This window comes from Orcinus orca, chromosome 21, assembly GCF_937001465.1.
Source record: "Orcinus orca chromosome 21, mOrcOrc1.1, whole genome shotgun sequence".
NCBI lineage: Eukaryota > Metazoa > Chordata > Mammalia > Artiodactyla > Delphinidae > Orcinus > Orcinus orca.
The window spans coordinates 12273327-12293277 of NC_064579.1; the positions used below are offsets into that span (position 1 = coordinate 12273327).

The 19951-nt window shown below is 39.4% G+C and overlaps 1 protein-coding gene across 2 annotated transcripts; it reads left to right on the forward strand.

The window, feature by feature from the left end:
* Positions 1-518: 518 nt before the first annotated feature.
* Positions 519-18087, forward strand: SARAF (store-operated calcium entry associated regulatory factor). 2 transcript variants are annotated; one of them, XM_049704242.1, is made up of 7 exons: positions 519-854; positions 1210-1328; positions 8655-8833; positions 12025-12442; positions 14974-15103; positions 15736-15881; positions 17266-18087. In XM_049704242.1, exons 2-7 carry the CDS (start codon positions 1274-1276, stop codon positions 17289-17291), a joined length of 954 nt encoding a protein of 317 aa, XP_049560199.1. In that variant the 5' UTR covers positions 519-854; positions 1210-1273; the 3' UTR covers positions 17292-18087. The 2 variants fall into 2 exon arrangements, with proteins under 2 accessions (XP_049560199.1, XP_004277198.1); XM_004277150.3 differs by lacking the exon at positions 1210-1328 and having other exon boundaries at positions 521-854.
* Positions 18088-19951: the final 1864 nt, after the last annotated feature.

Sequence of the window (19951 nt, forward strand, 5' to 3'; positions counted from 1 at the left end):
GGCGTTCAACCTATATTTGTTGAATGAATGAATGAAGGAGAGAAATCCAGAACTGTCAGACCTCAAAGATAATGCCTATGCACTCTTAACTGTTTTCCCTGGCTGGTTCTTTATTTAGGTGGTAGTTTCTCCTCCGGATATCTTGTAAATTCCCACGGTCTCCACGTGGAAGGAAATATGTGAATGTTCTGAGCTTCTGAAACCAGACAATATATTTCCGTGCTGCCTCTCTCAAATCCACTCTGTATTTAGCAAACTAATGGAACACAAATCATGCGCCAGACGCTATGCTAGTTGCTGAAGACGTGAAGTTGAGTAAGGCACAGTAGCGTCCCTCGGGAAGGTTATTAAGGTTTTGTAAATAACGTGACTACACTTAGATTTTGCGTTGTGATGGTTTCAGTCTTCGCGCTGAATCTTTAGGAGGGTGGCCCTAGGCCCCGCCCACAGCCTCTGCGTCCCGCCCTTGGCTCCGCCCTCAACGGCGGCACCCCGCCCTCGACTCCGCCCGCAGCCGCGCTGGGCTCCAGAGGCGGGGACAGCAGCGACCACTCCAGTTCCCCCACGGGCCGCCGCTGTAGTGACGTCAGACTGGCGCACGGACCTTCCCTGCAGCAGGGGTCCTGCGGTAGACCTTCCTTTTTCCGCGGCGGAAGCTGCCGGCGTCGGTGCTTAACGGTGCGCGGCCTTCCGCAGCCAGGGTTCCGACCTGCGAGCTCCCGGCAGCCGCGCGCCATCTTCACCGAGCGCCATGGTTTCGGCCGGCGGGCCGGAAGCGGCTGGACGCTGCGCTCTGTTCAGCCTCCTTTTGCTTCTGTTGATCGCGGGCTCTGCCCGGGGCTGGAACGACCCTGGTGAGTGCTGCCTTCACTCCCCCCTTCCTGCTGCCTTCAAGCAGCGCTAAGAGGCTCCACCATTTCTGTTCGCCGCCCCTTGAGCCCTTCTACCCTAATTCCTCATTTCCATCCTCCTCGCTGTTCATCTGTGCCCTGCCTGGCCTCTTTGCTCTTCCCAGACGTCCTCCTGGATGAGTGTGGACTGTTGGGGAGTGGGCGGGGCGGGACTACTCTAGTGTTGTTAATGTTCCCTTCTCCCTTGCTTGGACTCCCAGAATTTGCCCACCTTCTTCTTTCTCGGGCTACAGCCCTCATCCCCTGGGTCTGGCTGGAAAGCTCGACCCTCACCTGCGCATTTTGCTTTGTTGTCAAGACTGTCTGATGTCATCGTCGCTGACTCTTGTCATGGCTGCCTGTTGCTGTACCCGGCAGTTGCCATGGCACCGGCAGTCCTTGAGTCACACTTCGTGGACAGGGCTGCAAACCTTGGAGGTAGGTTAGTAGAATCATGGACTGTACTATTTATGTGATCACAACTCACGCTGCTTATTCTGACCATTACAGTGACGTTCATTGCGTTACACCAGCTTTTCCTGTTGAATTAAAAAAAATTTTTTTTTGTGATGGTACACGATAAGTGATTTCTAGGAAAAATAGTTCTTTCATATCACTATGTTATTAGAATTGTCTAACGAATTTTTATGGGATCGAGAATATTCCATGTAATACATATGTGTGTGTATATATATGTATACATACATACATACAGTTTTCCATTTAATAAATGATGCATGCTGTTAAGTTGGAGTGATGTAAAAAATGACTTTCAAACAATGAAAACATCATTTTTGTTTTGGGGAGTAAAGATGTTAAAAGCATGGAAAGTGTACCCATATTGCAGTCGTGATTTGGTGATAGGAAATGCCTGTGTTTTTGAACTTAAGCAACAGATTTATTTCTGTAGCTTCTTATTTTTTATTCTTAAATGCTAAAATGAGAGAGAAGGTGCTATTTGTAAGTACTTGATTTTGAGTACTCCTTTGATGTGGATGTTTTATTACTAATTAATAAAAAGCCAAGTTGGATTTAAATGTCTGTACATTTTCCTTATGTATTTCTAGAAAGTTTTTATAGATAGAAGACTTTGATCAGAATTACAATTTAAAAACTGGATTAAAACATTAGTTGAACCCTCAATCAATTCTTGAATAAAAAGAGGAGGTTTTAAAAAAAAATGGTTTACTGATGAAGAGTCGGGAATAAAAAAACGGAGCCAAATTTAAACTAATGATGAACCTTTTCCTGGTAGCTCTTTGTCTACCTACTCTATAAAACTATTGTTCTGGAACAAAAGGCACAAAAATATTTTGCAGAGTAAACACAAACTACTTGAACTTAAATTTCTTTTGAGGAACTATTTTATGAAGGCATTTTATTGAGTTAGTTTTTTCAAGTAGTTTTATCAAGCAGTAGTCAGTCCCTCGTTTGTCTTTTGTTTGACTTTGGTTGTACTCACTTTGTCTTTAGCTAACATAAAGCAAAAATTTGTCCAGAAAAAAAAAATTGTACCAGTTCTAAAGAGATTACCTAAAAATTTTCACAATTCTTTATTGAGCTACTTTGTATTTGTCACTCTTCTGGGTGTTGGGAATATTGCAGTGAACAAAACAGCGTTTTGCCCTGGAGTTTACACCTATTGAGGAGAAATAGAAAATGAACAAATCAGGTAAATAGCATGTCATATTGTGAATAGTGGTTTGGACATTGATAAAAACAGGGTAAGGAGGACAGGGTGTGCAGGCAGAAGCAGGGATTTTCAAAATATATGTTAGTCAGGGAAGAAGTCACTGTTAAGGTGACATTTGATGAGAACCCTGAAGGGATGGGTCTGCTATGACCTGTATTCTATCCCATTCTATTCTGTTCTATATTTTTTTAATATGATCTGTTTTTTTTTTTCCTTTTTCTTTTTTTTTGTGGTACATGGGCCCCTCACTGTTGTGGCCTCTCCGGTTGCGGAGCACAGGCTCCGGACGCGCAGGCTAAGCGGCCATGGCTCACGGGCTTAGCCGCTCCGCATCATGTGGGATCTTCCCTGACCGGGGCCGAACCCGTGTCCCCTGCATCGGCAGGCGGACTCTCAACCACTGCGCCACCAGGGAAGCCCTAATATGATCTGTATTTTAAAGGCACATTCTGTCTGCTCTGTGGAAAACAGACTGTGGGAGTGAGAGTGGGTGGGGGGAAGCTGGGAGGCCAGTGAAGGGACTGCTTGTACAGTAAGTCCCGAGAGTGGTGATGGTTGGCGGCGGCGGGGGTGGGGGGGAAGCAGTGCAGTTGGTGAGAGTGGTGGGCTTCTCAGCGGTTCTGAAGGTGGAGATGACATGATACTCTGAGGGATTAGATATAAGGGTTAGAGGAGGAGAGAAGACAAAGATAACTCCAAGGTTTTGGATCTTGAGTGACTAGAAGGATGGAATTACCCTTTCCTGAGATGTGGGATTGTGGGAGAATCAGGCTTGGGGGAGTTTGGTTTTGTTCATCTTAAGTTTGAGACCTGCAAGTGGGTTTTGATTTGTGAGTCTGGACTTCAGGGAACTGTGTGTCACCCTTGACTGATGTACTAGTGGAGTAAGGTTGTGAGCATTTTGTTCTTAGACCTTGTCTTAGTTCGAGCTGCTATCACAAAATACCACAGACTGGGTGGTAAGCAGCATTTATTCCTTGCATTCTGAGGCTGGGAAGTCTGAGATCAAGGTGCGAGCATGTTTGGTGTCTGGAGAGGGCCCTCTTCCTGCTCTGCAGATGACTGTCTTCTTGTTATGTTCTCACATAACAAGAGTTGGGGTGGGGCGGGGTGGGGGTAGCTGGGAGTGAGTGGGTGGATGGGGGCCCTGGTCTCTTCCTCTTCCTACATGGGCACTAATCCCGTCACTGGCGCTCCATCCTCATGAGCTCATCTAAAATTAATCACCTCCTGAAGGCCCTGCCTCCAAATGCCACCACATTGGGGATTAAGGCTTCAACATATGTATTCTGGTTACAAAACATAGTAACCTTTAGGATCTCTAGGGAGGAAAGATGCTGTAGAGTCATGGTAATGATAACACATAGGTATATGGCTCCTTAAACATTCTCAATAATATTTATCATACTTGATCACCTATTATGTGTCGAGTACTCTGCCAGATAATTTTAGTAAATCATATCTAAACTTCACAGTCAATTTTAAGGTTGATATCGTTTTAACTTTACAGGTCATTTCTATACAGATAAATTGACTTGGCCAAAGTCATATACCAAGTTGGTGGTGGGAATTTAGTTCAGTGTTCTTTGCATTATCTCAGCCCTGCTACAACAAATTCAAGTTGTTATTATTCCCATTATTTAGTTTAATAATATTTTGATTTTTTAAACCATTGAACATTTTCATTGTTATAATTTTTTATTTATTAGGAGGTAGTTTGAGTTTAATATAGCATATTTTATTTTAGTATAGTTCTTGGAAATTTAGATATTTGGATCATGTGGAATTAAATTTTTATATAGCTTTAGGTGGATTTTATTCTAGCTGTGTAGTCAGTTATGACAAAACCATTTATTAAAGAAGACATCCTTTTTCCACTAAATTGAAAAGCCTGCTTTTGCTGGTTGGAGAAGAGTTTCCTTTCATTTAAGGAGTAGTCTCAGAATCACTATTCTGTACAGTATTACCGAGATCCCACTTGAGGCTACTGCAACTCATTGTAACTCAGACCCAATTTACTCTACTTCTTAAATTACTTGTGGGTTTGAGATGCATCATTTGTCTTTCCTCACACAGGCTAAGCAGGGCAGAAAGAGTTGTGCAGGATATTGAGTTTTGTCAACGGTAAAGGATGCCATTGTGCTTTGTTTTATAAATAAAATATGGTGATGCTTGATAAAAAAAATACACCTAGAACACAAAAAACCCACTTTATCTTGTATTGAATTTCCACATATATCTGGATTTATTTCTAGACTTTCTTTTGTTTCACAGTTCACTTGTCTGTTTCTGTTACTATCCCATACTATTTTGATTATTTTAATTTTATTGTAAGCTTTATTATTTGGTAAAACAATGCATTTTTTTTTTTTTTTTTGCGTTACACGGGCCTCTCACTGCCGCGGCCTCTCCCGTTGCAGAGCACAGGCCCCGGACGCGCAGGCCCAGTGGCCATGGCCCACGGGCCCAGCTGCTCCGTGGCACGCGGGATCCTCCCAGACCGGGGCACGAACCCGCGCCCCCTGCATCGGCAGGTGGACTCTCAACCACTGCGCCACCAGGGAAGCCCTTAAATGTTGATATATTTTAATGTAAGTTACAGGCATCATGATAGGCCATAACTAAATCCTTCAGTATAAGCCTTTTTTTAATGAACTTTTCCCCACCTAGTAAAAATAACATTACATCTAACAAAATTGACCCTAATTTCTTAATATCAACTAATTACTCATTCCATAGCCAGATATCACAGTTGTCCCTAAAATGTCTAAACTAGTTTGTTCAAACCAGGGCCCAGTCCAGGACCAGTCATTGCATCTGACTGAATTATCCCTTAAGTCTTTTGAAAATGTAGAATGGTCTCTTTTTTCATGCTCCTGCTTTGCTGAAGGGATTGGGCCAGTTATCCTTTAGAATATCCTACGTTCTGGATTCTGTTTTCTCATGACATTGTTTTAGCATTTTTTTTTCTTCCTTGTATTTCTAGTAAGCTGAATGCTAGGTCCAAAGGATTGATTAGATTCATATTAAATACTTCTGAGGATTACATCATAGGAGATGGTGTAATATCGATCTTTATACCGTTAGCAGTGCTAAGTTTGACTAGTGGATTACAGTGGCTTATTTCTCCCCCGTGAAGTTACATTTTTCCCCTTTTGTGACTAGAGAGCACTCCGTGTAATGTTACTTGGCAGCATACCAATATCCATTCACTTAATGATTTTAAAACTAATTAATCCTTTTCTGAATCTGTTTATTTAGGGGTTGTAAGATGGTGATTTTTCTAATTCTATCACTTCTTCTGCATTTATTGATTGATATTCTTCAGTAAAGTTGAGATTTTCCTTATCAACTGAGGCTATTTCAGATTATGGTTCTGGCTGGAAAGTCAGGATAAACATTTAATTTAAAATCTTTAATTGCTAGTTTTCAAAGTGAGGTAATTGGTAGCCACTTTAAGTATAGACAAGTGAGTTTTTGGCTTTCCCTTTAAGTATTATTATGGATTCTTGGGTTTTCATAGATTGAACATGATTTGCCAAGTATAGTCACTATCTTGCTGGTCAGTCTTGCTTTTGGTGTCTTAAGATCTTTCCCATCCCAGGATCATAAACATATTCTTTCTTTTTGTGTTTTCTTCTAGTACTTTTAATTTGTTGTTTATTTTGTGGTAAGTGTTTAACCATCAGGGATTAAGTTTTATACATTGTGCACATGATCAGTTTTCCTAATCCTGGGTTACTGTTTACATTATTATAGATTTAATTACAGATATGTTTTGATTGCTGTAACCCAGTTTTCCTTTCTTTGTTGTTACTGGTTTTCAGCTGTCTTTTTACCATTTTATATGTTATTATATTACTTTATATTATTATATTTCTAGTTTTATTGTATTTTGGTGAGAGAAGGGTGACCAGTAAGTCTCAGCTTAGTCAAATTTATTAAGCTCTTTTTTTGGTAAATAAATATAAATAAGATCTGTATTTGCTGACGTGAGGGAATATCCTTGATGTCTGATTAAGTGCAAAAGCATGTGAAGAGTAGTGTGTACTGTATGATTCAATTTTATAAAAATAAACTAATAAAAATCAAAACAACCCCTGTATATGTATCTGTGTGAGCAAGAAGAAGGTCCTGACCAGGCTGCTAGTTTTGGTTATCACAGAAATGTGAAATTGGAGGAGGAATGGATTTCTCTTTTTAAAAGGAAAAAGTGTTACTTTTAGATTTTAAAAAATTGTGAAATATGTATATGTATGTATGTGTGTATGTATATATGTGTGTGTATGTGTGTGTATATATATGTATATGAATGAAAAGAGCTTGGGAGACCATCTAGGGATGTAGCTTCTTCTCAAGCAGCTTTCACCTTGTAGTGCTTACTTCAGTCAGCTCCAATTCAAGAGCTGCCACTTCCTGTTGCTTTTAGGGATTCTATTATGTGTGTCAGGTTGGTTCTCAGTTTTCCTACTTGCTGGTCTGGCACTTCACTTATATTTAGGACTAGTCACCTAACTATTGGTCCATCGGCTTTCACCTTCCAAAATTCTGTTACCATCTCCTTTTCTGTTTTGCCTGACCTTGTTTGTTCACATCGGCAAAACAGTTCATTTATTGTACTTTCAGTGCAATTTGAGAGGCAGCAAATTTTGCTAATTTAATAGGGAATTGGGTGCTAACAAAATGGTGGAAAGTGATGTCTGCTACATCTGCAGCAGTGAACACTGGATGGCTCACATCAAGCCTTTTTGCATCCACGACGCTAATTACGGAGCACTGGACAGTGTCAGGAAAACCCTGAGCCCCCATGACTGCCTGCTAGCCTGGGCACAGTCTGAGTTTAAGCTCTGATCTCCGGATCTCGCTTAAGTCCCTCCGGTTGACAGAACCGAAATCACTTTTGGGATTTGTAGCTGCAAGAGGTTTTAGGAGTCTTTTAGCTTTGCAAGAAGTCATACCAGTTTGAGGGCAAAATGTGTGTTGAGTGAACCAATCCGCAGTATCTTCCATCATAATCTGAGGATGATAAGTAGGAAGACTATTCATTTTCCAATAACACTTCAAAATTCACTTATGTATTGATACATCAGTGCCGGCCATAATTTCCTTGTTTTGACTTCTTCTTTTTAAACTGCTTTGTCAATATGATTTTTAATTTGTGAAATAGTTTAACTTTTTAATTTTTAAAATTGTGAAATATTTAAAATATTTAAACCCACAGAAGTACACAATGAAAATCCACGTACTCACCACCCAGTTTTATTGAATCTTTACATTGTACTATAGTTGCAAGCAAACCTCCCCCCTGCAAAGTAATAAAACATTAGGGATAGAGAGCGAAAGTCTCTGCTCTCCCTCTGTCCTCAGTGGTGCTCTGAATTTGATGCTTAGTTATTCCTATGCATGTTTTCATACTACTGGTATATACACGTATAGACCTTAACAATATGTAGTACTGTTTTGCCAGTTTTCGTGGTTTATGTAAAGCCATCCTACTAAACATTCTACAACTTGCATTTTGCTTAAAATGTTTTTACTATTTCTATTCTGATACATGAATTCTAGTTCACTCATTTTAACTGCTGTAGAATATTCCACTTTGTGAATAGGCCAAAATTTTATTAAACCGTTCATCTGTTGACAGACGTTTAAGTCATTAAGTGTGCTTCAGGAACATTCATGTATATGTTTTGCTATTTTAATTAACCATTGATATTATTGTCAATTGTCATACAGTAGTACAACGTTTCAGGTTAATGAACTTTTGGTTCTGATTTTGCAAAAATTATGTGGAACTCACAATATAGAAGCAGTTTAGGGGACATCAATCCTGAAATGAAGGGAGACCTTAAAGGAGTGACTTTCTGACTTTTGTGCAAAAGGCGTGAAGGTTGTTGCGATGGCTTTGGGATTTGGGAAACTGTTCCATCTTCTCTTCCTTAGTCATCCTCAAAAGGCAAGAAAGAGCCTTACTTTTGAAAGTGTTTTCGATGACAAGAGTTTTACTAGAATGAATCTTTCTGTATGACAAGATATTTACCATCTGTTTATCTGTGTTCTTACTGTTTCAGACAGAGTATTGTTGCGGGATATAAAAGCTCTTACCCTCCACTATGACCGCTATACTACTTCCCGTAGGTTGGATCCGATCCCACAGTTGAAATGTGTTGGAGGCACAGCTGGATGTGATTCTTATACCCCCAAAGTCATACAGTGTCAGAACAAAGGCTGGGATGGTTATGATGTACAGGTAATACTCTTTATGTTGATGGAAGTCTAAATGGAATCCTTTTCAGTGAAGTGTTTATTAAGACATTATTCAGTATTTTGGGGAAGTACATATAGAAAATCTCCGGTTACCTAAAATATATAAATATAAATCAGTGATTTGGTCTCTGAAAGGAACATCCTCTGAAAGAAATGAACTGATTTTAAAGCCTGGAAATATTCATTGTAATCTTTATACCAAAACTTTCTCATAAAACATTAGTAAATTTTCAAAACTTTTCATATACTTGGGGGTGGGGGGTAGAGGATTTCTTTTGATTGTCATTTCTCTGTCATTCCTCAAAGAATACCAACCTATCCTTAAAAAATAAAGTTAAGATGATAAGGAATTGTAGATTGTAAGTGGGGGTGGGGTTCCTGTGTCCCTATTGTGCTTCAAATGCTTGATTTTAAAAAGTTGTTTTAGAGCTGAGGGTGGTTACTTACGAGTGAAAGCATTTCAGTGGGCTTTATTGTCTTCAGGTCTTTGGCATTTTGTACTTAGGGTAGACCACCTCCTTGAAGTTCCAAAATTTGTTATCCTTTAGAAATGGAATAGATTTTAAGGGAATTCAGTTTAAATCAATACGAATAGATTTCGACTTCGTATTCTGCCTGCTTTCAGAAGGGATTTAAGATGGTTGGTCATTCGGCCAGAAACTGGCTTTGACAGTTTTCCCTTCCATCAGAGTGATATTCTTGTTTGATACAACCTTTGTGCCTGGTGTATGCAGTTCAGGGAGAGAGTTCATATTTGCTTGGTGATATGTATTTCACAACATTTTTTCCTAGTCTTGCTAACCAAATCACAGAATCTTCAGGTTAAAGCTGAAATTACTTTTACTTTTATATTACTTTTCAGTCTTGATGGAAAAAAGATACTGACGGCAAAGTCATTCATTAAACATACATTAAACAGTATTATACAAAAATGAATGATGGAGTCACAACCCTCAAGAAACTCTCTTCCTAGGAGAATAGATAAGACAAGCACTCACATTACATCTAGGTGCCAACAAAGTATTGTAAAGTCACGTCCAGCTGGGGGGATTGGGAAAGACTTGAAGAAGAAAGTATTATATGTACTGTGTTAGTAAGGAAGGATAACATTTTTAGAGCTGAAGAGATAGAGAAGGGAGTGAATGGCATGAGCAAAGAAGTATAGAGGATGTCATACATTGACTTATGTTTAGTAGCAGGAGAGAGCCTCTTCTAATTCCAAGAGTATAAATATAATAATTAGAAGCCACTTTTAGTATATGCTGTTAAGGAAATGACAATTAATGAGAAATACCAATAGACATTGAGTTTATTTACCTAAATCAACAAGCTTATAAATCTTCCTCCAAATAAAATTATTTAAAAAATGGAATAGTGTAGAACAACAACAACAAAATAGAAAAATTGTATATTATCCAAATTAAAAACTTTTAGGCTTCAACAGACACCATCAAGAAAGCGAAAAGGACACACAATAGGAGAAAGCTTTTGCAGTCATATATCTGATTGGGGACTTGTGTCCAGAGTGTATGAAGAACTATTACAACTCAGTAAGAAAACATATAACCAAATTTAACAGTGGGTAAGGCATCTGACTAGACATTTCTCCAAAGAAGATATGCAGATGGCCAATAAACAGGTGAAAAAATGTTCAGCATCATTAGCTGAAAAAGTGTGCAGCATCAGGGAAATACAAATCAAAACCACAGTAAGACACCAGTTCCTACAACAGGATGCCTGTGATCAGAAAGGCTAGTAGCAGGTGTTGGTGCGGATGTGGAGAGACCCTCATACACTGCCATTAGGGATGTGAAACGGCGCAGCCACCTTGGAAAACGCGCAGTTTCTCAAAGGTTTAAACATAGAGTTACTGAATGCCTAGTCATTCGACTCCTAGGTGTGTACCCAAGAGACTTGAAAATGTGTGTCCACACAGAAACATACTAAACGTTGTAGCAGCGTTATTCATAAAAGGCAAAAAGTAGAAACAACCCAAGCGTCCATCGTTGATGAATGAAGAAACAAAATGTGGTATATCCATACGATGGAATGTTATTTAGCCATAAAAAGGAATGAAGTGCTGATTTATGCTACAACATGTGTGAACCTTGAAAACATTCCGCCAGGTGAAAGAAGCCAGTCACGTAGGACCACGTATTGTATGATTCCGTTTACATGAAATGTCCAGAATAGGGGAATCCTTGCAGACAGATTGGTGGTTGCTTAGAGCTAAGAGACTTGGGGGGAAACAGGAAGTGACTGCTAAAGGAGATGAGATTTCTTTTGGGGGCGATGAAAATATTCTAAAATTGATTGTGATGATGGTTGCACAGCTCTGTGAATACACTAAAAACCATTGAAATGGGTGAGTGTCTAGTATGTGAATTATATCTGAATAAAGCTGATATAGTGTACCTGAAGTTTGAAAGAGGAAGATAATTTGTCCAAAAAAGAGAAAAGCAATAGAACCAATCAGATCTCTTTTGGCTTATATCTTTTTTAATGTTGATAGAGAAGCATATTACCTACTCAGCTCAAAATAGTTATAAAATTCAAACTAGACCTGGGCTTTTTTTTTTATGCTGGAAAATTTTGAGGCTAGCATAGATTCTTTTTGCAGTTTTTCTAAATGTCTTTTTAAAAAAACTTAAGAAAATTACTTAATGGATTGGACCTTGGGGAAGGTAGTCCATGGTTTTTATAGAATTTGTGTAGGAAGTTTTTCTCAGAAGGTTGTATCAACAGCTACCAGATATTCATATATGATGCTGATATTTGAGCCTTAATGTTGAAAATTTTTAAAGAAAGCATTTTTAAAGAAAGCATCTTCAACAGTGGTTAAAAAGTTGACATTTAAAAAATTTGCTTAAAATTAATAAATTAGGGAATGCTTAATATGTACAAAAGAATTCTTTACATCTATATGTAAGGAATAAGGAATAGTAATAAAATGAGCACTCATGTACCCACCACCTAGCTTAAGTAGAATGTTAATATCACCAGTATCTTGGAAGCCCCTGGTTTGCCCTCCCCCAGCACAGAAATACTCGTCCTGAATTATCATTCCCTCGCTTCATTTTGCTGTTTTATGACAGCAGTTTAGCCCAAATAATATATATTAAATGAAAAAAAAATCTTTTGGTTCTAATAACCTGTTTCTACTTTTCTTCACAGTGGGAATGTAAGACCGATTTAGATATCGCGTACAAATTTGGAAAAACTGTGGTGAGCTGTGAAGGCTATGAATCCTCTGAAGACCAGTATGTACTGAGAGGTTCCTGTGGCTTGGAGTATCACTTAGATTACACGGAACTTGGCCTGAAGAAATCGAGAGAGTCTGGAAAAAACCATGGCTTTAACTCTTTCTCTGATTATTATAATAAGTTGTACTCCCGAGAATCTTGTAGCATCAGTGGAGTGCTTACCATCGTGGTACTACTTGCTATTGCCTTTGGAGTTTATAAATTCTTCCTTAGTAATGGTCATGATTCTCCTCCACCATATTCTGAGTATCCTCCATATTCCCATCGTTATCAGAGATTCACCAATCCTGAAGGACCCTCTCCTGCAGGCTTTAAGTCTGAGTTCACAGGTATGTTTTCCTAGGCAATGGCAGTAAGTAGGATAGAAGTCAGGTAGTGAATCCTGTGCTGGTTTCTGATATAGAAAATGGTTGCATTGGGAAACCACAGCAGATTTGTCTTATTTTTTTACTTTCAACTTCTTTTACCTCTTCTGTTCTGTTTCTCTATAAGGTTAATTGTGATTACTATTTTAAGAATGCATGATTAAATTGCAAATCATCTCAGTCAAACTTGATCAGATTTGGTAATAAGCATTTACCTTGAACTCTGTCTCTCAACACACATAAAATTTTATTCACTGAGTATTACAGAGGTCAACATAAAAGTAAAACAATTAAATTTCCAGAAGAAAACATAGGAAAATATTTGTCAGGGCAGGCAAAACTTTCTTAGAATGCAAAAAATACCAGCCAAAAAGAAAAGAGGGATAAATTAGACTTTATTTAAATTAAGAATGTCTAGTCATCAAAGACGACATTAAGAGAGTGAATAGGCGAGCCACAGACTGGGAGAAGGTATTTGTAAAACATATTTTCAACAAAGCACGTGTATCTACAGTAGATAAAGAACTCCCACAAATCTGAGAAAAGACAGACAACCTAATTAAAAAAATGGACAGAGGATTTGAACAGCCATTTTGTAGTAAAAGAAGATATCCAGATGTCCAATAAAAGTTTGAAAAGGTGTTCAGCATCATTAGTCTTCAGGAAAATGCAGATTAAAACCTGAGTTCTTAATTAACCACCATTTAATCATCTTAATGGCTAACATTAAAAAGACAGAGTACCAAGTAATGGCAAGGATGTAGTTAACTGGAACTTGCTGGAAGGAGTTAAAAGGATAAAACACTTTGGAAAACTGTCAGTATCTACTGAAACTAGACATACGCCATCCAATGACCCAGCAATTTCATTCCTAGATGCATACCTAAGAGAAATGCATGCATGTGTGTGCAAAAAGATCTGCACAAGAATGTTCACAGCAGCTGTATTCACAGCAGCCAAAAACTGGATATAGAATGTCTGTAAACATTAGAATGAGACAAATTGTTTTTTTTCACACATTGGACTACTTACTATACATAAATTTAGAAAAAAACAAAAACAAAACTGATATATGCAGTGGTGGAGGTCGACTCTCATGGACATAATGATACACCAGAAGAGTACCTCCATATGATTCTATTTATAAAAAGTTCAAGAATGGGTAAAACCAAAGTGTGGTGAGAAAAGTCAGAGTCGGCTTCTCTCTGACATGGGTGGGTATCTATTGGGAGTTGTCGTGAGGGAGTCTCTGCGTGCTAGAAAGGTTTTACTGATGTGGGTAGTGATTACATGCATGGGTACATACATACAGATTTATTATGCTGTACATGTGGGATTAGCACAGTTCCCTTTATGTATATGATACAGCAATTTAAGAAAAACTTCCTCTGAGCAGAAGGTATTTTTTTTTTTGGTCCCTTGTAAGACCCGACTTCCCAACCAACAAATATCCTCCACCTGGATTCCTCCATTAGACACTCAGGTACAGCTCTCAACCTGGAGCTTCTAGACGTGTCCACACAGTAGAAAGGAAGTAGCTCTGACACGTGGGGTCATCTTCTAGTAGCTGATCTGGAGCAGGGCAGATGTGACCTTACAGGAAGAAACCACCCTCCTCTGCCTTAAAAACATATCCCTCCTTTTCCTTGTGTTTGGGAAAGGCAGGTGCTCCTTAGTTACAAACCAGTATTTTATTTTATTTAATTAATTAATTAATTTATTTATTGCGGTGCACGGGCCTCTCACTGTTGTGGCCTCTCCTGTTGCGAAGCACAGGCTCCGGACACGTAGGCTCAGCAGCCATGGCTCACGGGCCTAGCCGCTCCGTGGTATTTGGGATCTTCCCGGACCGGGGCATGAACCCATGTCTGCTGCATCGGCAGGCAGACTCTCAACCACTGCGCCACCAGGGAAGCCCTAAACCAGTATTTTATAAATACACTTTTTGAATACACTTGTTTATAAGTTGAAGTATTATTATTTTTTATTTTTATTCTTTTTAAAAATTTATTTTTTTATTTTTGGCTGCGTTGGGTCTTTGTTGCAGTGCGCAGGCTTTCTAGTTGCAGGCAGCGGGGGCTACTCTTCGTTGCAGTACGCAGGCTTCTCTTTGTGGTGGCTTCTCTTGTTGCGGAGCACAGGCTCTAGGCGTGTGGGCTTCAGTAGTTGCAGCATGCAGGCTCAGTAGCTGTGGCTCGCGGGCTCAGTAGTTGTGGCTCATGGGCTCAGTATTTGTGGCTTGCGGGCTCTAGAGCATAGGCTCAGCAGTTGTGGTGCACAGGCTTAGTTGCTCCTTGGCACGTGGGATCTTCCTGGACCAGGGCTCGAACCCTGGTCCCCTGCATTGGCAGGCAGATTCTTAACCACTGTGCCACCAGGAAAGTCCCCTGAGTATTATTATTAAAGCATACAGATGAAACAATTGAAATGTCATATTATCTTTAGTTCTGTAGACTATGGTTTAAGAGAGGATACATAATCATTTTTATTTTTAGGACCGCATGGTGCAACTTCTGGTTTTGGCAGTGCTTTCACTGGACAAAAAGGACATGAAAATTCAGGACCAGGGTTCTGGACTGGCTTGGGAACTGGAGGAATATTAGGATATTTGTTTGGCAGCAATAGGTAAGCTTTGCATTTATCTCACCTGCTCTCTAATTCAGCCTTTCTTTAGAGGCTTCTTTGTTTTACTTACAATTTGACTGGATTTGTTTTGTTAAGGAAAATAAATTATGGTGACATTACCCTATTAAATCAGATTCTCTGGGGATGGGAAAGAATGACATCTGTGCTTTGATCAATATTATATGTGTTGTTTTCTTTCACATGTCATGCTTATAGATCTGAGTTAGAAGCAAGACTGTTGACTCGACATCTGAGAAGGCAGGAAAGAACACAACATTTGGGGCACAGTTGGCATTCTGGTTTGGTTGGAGAATGATAGAAGCAAGGGTGGAAAGAGCTTGTGACCAGATTTTGGAATGTCTTCAGTTTAAATAGTAGTTTAAGTTTAGATTGTATTTGAATGTGAATTCAGAAAGAAAGAACCTTTATTCCCTGTCATTTTCTTTCCTCATAGCAATGACCATAAGAATGGCAGAAATATAAAACAGTGTTTATTTTATGTTAATCCTAATATACCAGAACACTGAGGAAAAAACACTTGATAAAAATTGTTTTCTGATGGTTTAGGAATAGGAGGGTATTTAAAAATCATAGTCACAAGAAAAATGCCTGACACACTTTTGTCTTTATAGAGCAGCAACACCCTTTTCTGACTCGTGGTACTACCCATCCTCATACTCCAGCTCGTGGAATAGGCGTGCTTATTCACCACTTCGTGGAGACCCAGGAAGCTATTCAGCATGTTCAAGCTCAGAGCCAAAAACCAGAACAGCGTCAGGTGAGAGCAAAAAATCAAGAAGTTCCTATTCAGTAAAGTACAGAAACAATTTGGAACTTAGATGATTAACTATACATTTAGCAGTCAGGGTTTTATGTGGTATACTCACCAGAAATATTAGTTGCACAATTAACTGAGATTAAAATATAATTCAGATCTATTCTTTCCTCCCACTTCTGTTCTTTAAAACTCAAACAGAAATTTGGTTTAGACTCATGTCTGTCACTAACCAAGGTTTTAACTTAAACCTTCCTGGACGTTGGTTTCCATGTATGTTTAATTCTGGTTAATCTCTAGGAGTCCTTTAAGCTCTAAAATGGGAATTTTCTAGGTAGAAGGTTGAACTTTTCAGTTTGGTAAAACTCAATAAAAATGTATTGAGCCATTATTTAAATCATTGTCAAAAATATGTTTATTGCAATGACTAAGAGGAAATTTTGTAAAGAAGCAGAGATAAAATTGAGTTAATATTCATACAGTGGAATACTGTGCAGCAGTAAGAATAAGTAAATAGTTGTATGCGATAATGTGGATAAATTTATCAGATGTAAAGAAAGAAGCCAGACACACAAGAATATGTACAATATGATTGCAGCATTCATGTTTTATAAATATACATGTTTAAAAACAAGCAAAACTAATCTGTGGTGTTACATGTTAAGATAGTGGTTGCTTTGGGGGAGAAAAAGAGGTGGTAATAATTGAGAAGATATATAAAGATGTAACTACGTAGGACATAATGTGACAAAAGGAACCACATTCTCAGTGGAAACAAGAATTGTAAGAAACTGTATATATCAACTAGAAATGTATGGGACTTAGGTGAAGAAAATCATAAGACATTACCAAATAACCTACAGGAAGATCTGAGAAAAATTGAGTTTCCAGATGGGAACACTGTGGTCTTGTAACCTGTCTGTTAGCATGTTTGCATCTTGGGGGAGCTGGGGGTGCCTAGGTAACCTTTACCATCAAAAGTCCGTGACCCTCCCCCATGTTACTTCTATTTACCGCTGGAGTCGTGAGAGGTAGCAGGGCCTGGCTTAGGCTCCACTGGCCTCTCTGCTGTTTGGCTCAGACTTTGGGTCTTGCCTGTACCACGCTGGCCCCAGCACAGAACACATCTTTGGTTTCCTGACTAAAAGTTATTGCCAGCAAGTGTGTGTGTGTTTAGCAGACTTGATGCTGATTGGATGGCTGGAAGGGCTCTTGTGGGGAGTTGATGCACTGAGTCCTGCAGCCCTGGTCCACAAGCTCATTCTCTCCTTCTTCCCTCGTGTCTCGTATCATTTGCTAACAATAAACGTGTATTACTGTTGTAATTTTATAAGCAATTCTAATGCATTTTAAAAAACTAATATAAAATTTACTCTTCTCATTCTAGGATATGGTGGTACCAGAAGACGATAAGAAAGTAAAAAGTTGGGATCAAACACTGGATGCAAAACTTCTGATTTTTCATCACTTTCTCTTATAAAACGTGCCCCTTGCTAACAACTGGGGAAAGGGAATATGCAAAAGTTCTGTGGTGTTTTGTCCTGTATAGCTTTTTGTGTTCTGTTATTTGAGGCTAGGGGTTGACATATGACAAAATGCTTATCTAGAGAATCATGTTTGTGTAACATGCAGATGTATATTATAGTTTTTGAAAGTGATGACTACTGTAGAATGCTGAGAATGTATTGTGTGATTTCTGACACCTGTGATGCCATAAGAAGCATTAAGAATGAAGGCTTTATACCAATAGACACTGAGTACAGAAATTTTCAGTCTTAGGTGGTTTTAGTTGTTGATTCATTACATCATAGAAGCGATAATAATCTATTTGGTATGTGTTATTGGGTGTTTGCTGTTCTTCAAACATTTAAACCAAACTTTGGACTACTAATTATACTTCCTTGTGTGTTTTGATCACTTCTGAGCTCAGGAGCTTTGAACCTGTCAGTGGTGTGTGGGGTTCTGGTAAGTGAGAACTACCTTTTTAGGAAAAGGTAGAAAATAAGTATCTAGAAGGTTATTGTGAATGGCAGTGTGCTGACAAAAATGCTTGAAGCCTCCGTATTCAGTTTTTTAAGAAGTAAAGTTCAAGTGCTTCAGCAAAGGTTTTCTAGTAACAGAAGCATGTAGTTCTCTGTGGAATCTCAGATGTTGTAGCAGTCTGTGTCAATCTTACATTAAAATGACAGAAAAAATAAAAACAAACAAAGGGTTTTATTCTTTCTTTCTACCAGCCTTGACACAAATTGGTGTTACTTTTTTACCTTTTTTTTTCCCAAAGGAAAGGGGGTTCATGCAGAAGTTCTCTCTCCCTAAACAGTAATTTCCTGTGGTAGTCTTGCCTTAGCTACTGGTCACACAAAAATCCTAAATTCAGGAATTCCCAGTTATACTCATTAAACTTCATTATTTTGCTAGGAAAGACAAGAACAGATTTGTGTTGTTATTATCACTACATATACTACTAATTCTTTTTATTTATTTATTTATTTTCTTTTACTGAAGTATAGTTGCTGTAAATATATGTTACAGATGTACAATATAGTGATTCACAATTTTTTTTTTTTTTTTTTGTGGTACACGGGCCTCTCACAGCTGCGGCCTCTCCCGTTGCGGAGCACAGGCTCCGGATGCGCAGGCCCAGCGGCCACGGCCCACTGGCCCAGCCGCTCCACGGCATGTGGGATCCTCCCGGACCGGGGCACGAACCCGCATCCCCTGCATCGGCAGGCGGACTCTCAACCACTGTGCCACCAGGGAAGCCCAATGATTCGCAATTTTTAAAGGTTATAGTCCACTTATAGGTATTATAAAATATTGGTTTTATTCCCTGTGTTGTACAGTACATCCTTGTAGCTTATTTTGTACCTAATAGTTTGTACCTCTTAATTCTCTACCCCTATATTACCCCTCTATCTCCCCTCTCTCCACTAGTAACCACTATTTTGTTCTCTATATCTGTGTAGATACTAATTCTTACACCTGCAGTAGTCATTGTACCTTAACCAATGGGTTTCAGGATTCTTGCTTGCTTTTCTTTTTGTTTTGGCTGCACTGCCCACTGGACTGCCAGGGAATTCCCCCAGGATTCTTGCTTTCTTGAAAATTAAGGGTAATTTTGGAGAGCAATGCCAGCTTGTATTTTCCCTGACATAGAATTGCTCATGGTGGCATGCGCAAGTATCTGGCTTGGTGACCTTTTGACATCAGAGGGCTGAAAACTCCACCTTCAGATCCTGTTAAGTGCCTGCATTTTTGAAACTAGAGGCCTGCAGCTTAGTTACACCTATGCAGAATGGGATAAATTGCCCAGCAAAGAAAAACCCAAGATACCAGGCAGATTTTTACCACAGTTATCTATGCTGTGTGGCTGACAGAGTCTTGGTGCTCTGGCCGGGTGTCAGGCCTGAGCCTCTGAGGTGTGAGAGCCGGGTTCAGGATATTGGACCACCAGAGACCTCCTGGCCCCATTAATATTGGTGAGAGCTCTCCCAGAGATCTCTGTCTCAATGCTAAGACCCAGCTCCACTCAATGACCAGCAAGCTCCAGTGCTGGACACCCCATGCCAAACAACTGGCAAGACAGGAACACAACCCCACCCATTAGCAGAGAGGCTGCCTAAAATGATAATGAGTTCACAGACACCCCAGAACACACCACCGGACACGGTCCTGCCCACCAGAAAGACAAGATCCAGCCTTACCCACCAGAACACAGGCACCAGTCCCATCCACCAGGAAGCCTACACAACCCACTGAACCAACCTTACCCACTGGGGGCAGACACCAAAAACGATGGGAACTACAAACCTGCAGCCAGAGAAAAGGAGACCCCAAACACAGTAAGTGAAGCAAAATGGGAAGACAGAAATATGCAGCAGATGAAGGAACAAGGTAAAAACCCACCAGACCAAACAAATGAAGAGGAAATAGGCAGTCTACCTGAAAAAAAATTCAGAGTAATGATAATAAAGATGATCCAAAGTCTTGGAAACAGAATGGAGAAAATACAAGAGAATGGAGAAAATACAAGAAATGTTTAACAAAGACCTAGAAGAACTAAAGGGCAAACA

Bases quoted from the DNA above. Each gene is read 5' to 3' on its own strand.
- SARAF (XM_004277150.3), top strand. From the start codon at position 752: ATGGTTTCGGCCGGCGGGCCGGAAGCGGCTGGACGCTGCGCTCTGTTC. The intron at 855-8,654 runs GTGAGTGCTGCC...TTACTGTTTCAG, and splicing joins CCGGGGCTGGAACGACCCTG to ACAGAGTATTGTTGCGGGAT. The intron at 15,104-15,735 runs GTAAGCTTTGCA...TTGTCTTTATAG, and splicing joins TATTTGTTTGGCAGCAATAG to AGCAGCAACACCCTTTTCTG.